The sequence below is a fragment of the Triticum urartu genome, chromosome 2A, assembly GCF_056163025.1.
Source record: "Triticum urartu cultivar PI428250 chromosome 2A, HENAU_Tu73, whole genome shotgun sequence".
Classification (NCBI taxonomy): domain Eukaryota; kingdom Viridiplantae; phylum Streptophyta; class Magnoliopsida; order Poales; family Poaceae; genus Triticum; species Triticum urartu.
Genome location: NC_141874.1, coordinates 200,320,007 through 200,324,759, shown reverse-complemented (window position 1 = coordinate 200,324,759; position 4,753 = coordinate 200,320,007). Strand labels below are relative to the sequence as shown.

At 46.8% G+C, this 4,753-nt stretch overlaps 1 protein-coding gene across 1 annotated transcript; it reads left to right on the top strand.

Moving 5' to 3' along the window:
- Positions 1 to 1,703: 1,703 nt before the first annotated feature.
- On the top strand, positions 1,704 to 3,558 carry LOC147984532 (replication protein A 32 kDa subunit B-like). The gene is made up of 9 exons (XM_087539770.1): positions 1,704 to 1,931; positions 2,014 to 2,127; positions 2,194 to 2,291; positions 2,398 to 2,439; positions 2,551 to 2,628; positions 2,778 to 2,868; positions 2,956 to 3,032; positions 3,133 to 3,201; positions 3,348 to 3,558. Exons 1-9 carry the CDS (start codon positions 1,815 to 1,817, stop codon positions 3,427 to 3,429), a joined length of 768 nt encoding a protein of 255 aa, XP_087395896.1. The 5' UTR covers positions 1,704 to 1,814; the 3' UTR covers positions 3,430 to 3,558.
- The last annotated feature ends 1,195 nt before the right edge of the window (positions 3,559 to 4,753 follow it).

Genomic DNA, 4,753 nt, shown 5'->3' with positions numbered 1-4,753 from the left:
ATTTATTTTATTTGCGATCTATTATTCCAACCTACTACAATTTTCTGGCATCGTTACCCGAAAGGGATTGACAACCCCTTTAACACGTCGGGTTGCGAGGTGTCACTACTAGGAAAATGCTTATACAAAGTAGCATAGTAGTAGTGTTGGAAAAGAGTAAACACTGCTGCTTTTTAGCAGTAGCGCTTTTCCTGGCAAGCGCTACTAGTAACTCTATAGTAGTAGAGCTGTGAAGCAGAAACGCGCTACTACTATGTGGGGCCAGACGAGGCCACCGATGGTCGCCGGAGTTGTAGCAGTGTATAGAAAATAGTGTTACTACTAACAGTTTAGTAGCAGCACTTGGTTTTACTGCGCCGCTACTGCTAGTGGACCCCACTTAGTAGTAGCGCTTTTCCTGAAGAGCGCTGCTACTAAGTCCAATAGCAGCAGCGCTTTTTGTAAAGCAGCGCTACTGCTAGTTGCGGCTTCTGCCACCTTTTCCACCCATCCCCCTCCTATCCCCCACTTTGCCCTCTCCCCCCCCTCCTTTCCCCTCTCCCCTCTCCACTCTCCACCATTGTTGCTCTTCTTCTCTCTTCCTCCTACCTCTCTTCTCTCCTCATTAATGGCACCCTCCTCCATAAATGGCCTCTCTCTTTCTCCTACACCTCTCTTTCTCTCCCCCGTTAATGCCCCCATCCACCATAACCCCTCTCCATTAGTTAGCTAGCTAGATTCATCTCTCCTCCCCAACAACTAGATTTAGCTAGCTATTTAGCCAACCACACATGCTCTCTCGACTGTTCTCTCTCATCATCTAATTAACCGCGTTCTCTCTGTCTCTCTCGGGAGATATATAGGCGGTGAGTAAAAAGTTGTCCATTTCAAGAATGGGAATATGTGTGTGAATGAGAATATGTGTGTTTGGGATATATATATATATATATATATATATATATATATATATATATATATAGGAAGAGGATTTTCTATCATAGCTTGCCCTAGAAATAGCTATCAGTACCGTTGGTTGTGCTTTGTGATTCGTACTAGCTGTGTGCTGTAGTACTGTTTGAAGCCCATGTGCTCTGAGATTTAGCTTTGTTGGCAGGCCGGTTCTGGCTACTTTATGCCTAGTTGGCTGACGAAAAGCCTGTCTGGGCGCGTGCGTACGAAAGGGTGGCCACCTGTAGCGTTGTGTATATCAGGTTCCAACTACCCGGCAGCACTTCGTGCAGGTTCTTATGTGTACGGCGCGCCGTTACGTCCCGTTTTTCTCGCACGTGACGCCCACCACGAGACAGGCGCAGGTTCGGTCTTGAATACGTGACGGGTCCATGCATATGCCCGAAAGGAACCTATGTGAGCCACGTGTTGAACCTCTAGCTGCTACACTATGTATACGTACACATGAGTGTCTTCTCGCGTGCAAGCACGTCCACGTCGCTCGCATGTTGTGCAACACATGTGGTCTGCCATCATACGGCTCATGTGATATGGTCTTGTTGGTTTGAAAAAGTCGTACGTGTGTGTAATGGAGCTGTACTTGTCACACGCCTGTACGTATCAGTCCTGCTGTGGCTTCAGTTTCATGAGATTGGGTTGGTCTTTGAATGCATGTACACAGTTTCACGACCTGCCGTAGTAATGCATGCCCATTTAGGCTGGTGAGCGAGCACTTAAGACGCGTGCGTACAGGCCTGTGCGAGTGTCAGTTGACTCGTCCGACGACGCAATTAAAAGCCATCTGTAAACTTTGTTCGTATAATATGCTCTCACGACCTCCCCGTCGAGCGGTGCAGCCATCATACTAGTTGCGCGCTTACGGAAGTATGAGCCGGGATCCTTCAGGCTTCATGGTGCCGAGCGCGCACGGCGCCGGTGTTGATCCCCTCCTCCGGGCTGAATGGATCCCGGACGGCAACGGAGGCGGCATTACGAGGTGGAAGGTAAGCTTTCATCCATGCCCTCCCCGGCGCTCCGGCCGACGTACATTAAGCTCTTGTGTTTTGACGCCACTTCTCCGCTAAGGACGCACCGCCGGACACCTTGATTCCATGCACCGCGAAGCAGATAAAAGACATGGGCACAGGGATCATTGACGCGTCGAACTATCTCACTGCAACGGGCGTGGAGGTGACTACGGTGAGTATTGAATCCTATATCACCAAAGGTAACTAGACATATGTCTAACTCTTTCGCTAATTGCAGGTCAGGCTGCTAGGAAAAATGGTGAATAAGCAAGTGTCTGATAACTCCGTCTTCTTCACCCTGGCCGACGGGACGGGTTGCGTCAAGGCACGCGTCTGGTGAGTGCGTACAGCAAGAACAGCTTGTCCCCCCTCCCCCGCCCCCACCCAGTTCACCCATGTCTGGCACTTTGTTAGCCTGACCAACATATCTGCCTCTTTTCAGGTCCGAGAACGGCATCGATGTCATGTGTTCAGCGAGCATCAGGTAACCAAAACAGCGAGCGTGATTGTGGGTTAATTCTCTATGGATCCAAAAACATGCAGATTGATTAAGTTTGTGGATGTCATTGTTCGTGCCTTTCTATCAAACCAAAAGTGATGGCGTGTACGTCAAAATAACCGGTCGCTTGCGTGCCGAGCTCGGCGTGCCCGTAGTTGCAGCCTATTCATTGAGGTTAGCATGACTTGTAAGTTGTTATGGTAGTGCTATCATATTGAAACCATGTGTTCGTGATTATTAACCCCGCTTCAGTGTGGTAACAAATTTCAACGATATCACTCATCATTTCCTGGACTGCATCTATGTTCATCTGTGATGTGAAGCGACCATGCTAAACGCGTCGTGCACTCTCTTGCTCTCGTCCCATTTGCCGCATCCGCACCGCTGGCTAGCACTGCACGCCGTGTCCCAGAGGTTGATTAAAATCAGATCAAATCGTGTAGTGTGTGTAGAGTCCAGAGTAGCAGGTTGCTCACCATTCTTTTTTGTGATCCATGCCAGCGTCGTCTGAGTGTGAAGGCCGAGGAAGAAAATCTCACTGATATGATAATGGGATTTCTGGACCAGCCAGGGATCAGGTACGAAATCATCACAAAACGGCACGTGTTAAATCACATAAGAAACAGACATTTTTAGTGTTCTGAATTTTTTTATTTTTTTGCAATGGCTATTTATCAGCGCACTCGAGCATGGAGTTAGTGTGAACCTGGTGGTGGAACGTCTTGGTATACCAGAATCAGAAGCAAGGTGAGTTTAGTCCGGCATGTTATATTGTGTGCTAATTTTATCAGTCACTGCCTAGCTGACAAAACAATAGTAGTTGTGTGCATTCTTATTGTTACTTCTAAAATCACTTGGCAAATGACGACAACCATGCATTCTTATCGATACAGATCGACGCTCGACAAGCTTGCTGATCTCGGATGCGTGTTACAGACAATTGACGATGACCACTTCATATCTTGTGTTGAATAGTATGTCATTCAGTTGTGCTGTCATTCTGAATCGTCGCTTTGAACCCGTTCAAGAAGGCATTGCCCGGATACCTTGTCTTTCTATTAATACATCAGGCATGATCCTACAAATGGACTATGCTTCAGACACGACGGCTTAATTTAGTTTAGATAGAAAAGATACACATCAAGTTCACTCGCCAGCCTCTTTTAGTTCACATGAGGGTTAAGTCTGAGTGCTTGAATGCCGTCAAAAACACTAGTAACTAAGGTGGTGAGGTCAACATCCATATAGGTGTTGAATAAATTCAGTACAAAAAACTAGCCGATGTTCATGAAAAGTACTGAAACTCTACTCCTTTTGGCACCGATCGAAGGGCTTCGGCAGCTGGATGGGGTTGTCCTTCATACCAAGCACTTCAAACAGCAAGATCATCCTTGTATTGTCAATGTCGCCACCGATCTGCAGAAATACCGAGTAAACATGTGTTAACCCCCCTACACCTTTATTATTATCACCTCTCCAATTCCTTACTCACCAAAGACAATTCGCGTTGCATTTTAGTCCCCATCCATTGCCTTGCAAAGTGCAAAGCGAATATCCCGCTCGATTCCCTGATTAATACACAAAATAACATATGTTGTCATCTGGTAATCTCAGTGAACAGAGTATTCTGTAAACAAGTATTGTCATCTTACCTCTTGCATACCCAAGGTCCTGTGACATTCCTAGAGAACCAGTTGTACCAGCCTGCTGTGTTTGGCTTCCAGCCATCGAAGTAAGCGTCAATGCATTTGATTATGGCAGCCAAAAGCTCATCCGCCAACCGGCCATGCTCCTCTTGTAGCTCATCCATTGGCTTGTCGCCATTGCTCATCATCGGGTCCAGTATTGTAGTTCGCCTTCTCTGGAAGTCGAAGAAGTATGTCGCCCAGGAGTGGTTGTGATGGATGGGCAGAACAAACTAAAACAGGGCAACAAACCATGTTACAATATATAGATCATCCCTCGTCTTCAAGTAGAATGCTTATAATCGCCAACGGAAAATCTGAAGACATGTACCATCGTGCATAGATGAACAGCGTGCGCCAACTGGTCGCCCACAAAAAGATCTCTTATATAATCCTCATCGACGTACCCCTCATCCCTGAACACATGATTCTGCACACAGAAAATCGGATACAGAAATGTCAGGAGCCCCATATCTATCATTACTAATTGATTGCCTGATACGAAGGCACGACACTTCAAAAAAGGAACAACCCTTACCACAAAATCAGGTTCCAGGAAATGACGCCAGCAAGACTCTCCATACTTTGCCGCAAAGTCAACGTCAAGCTGCTGA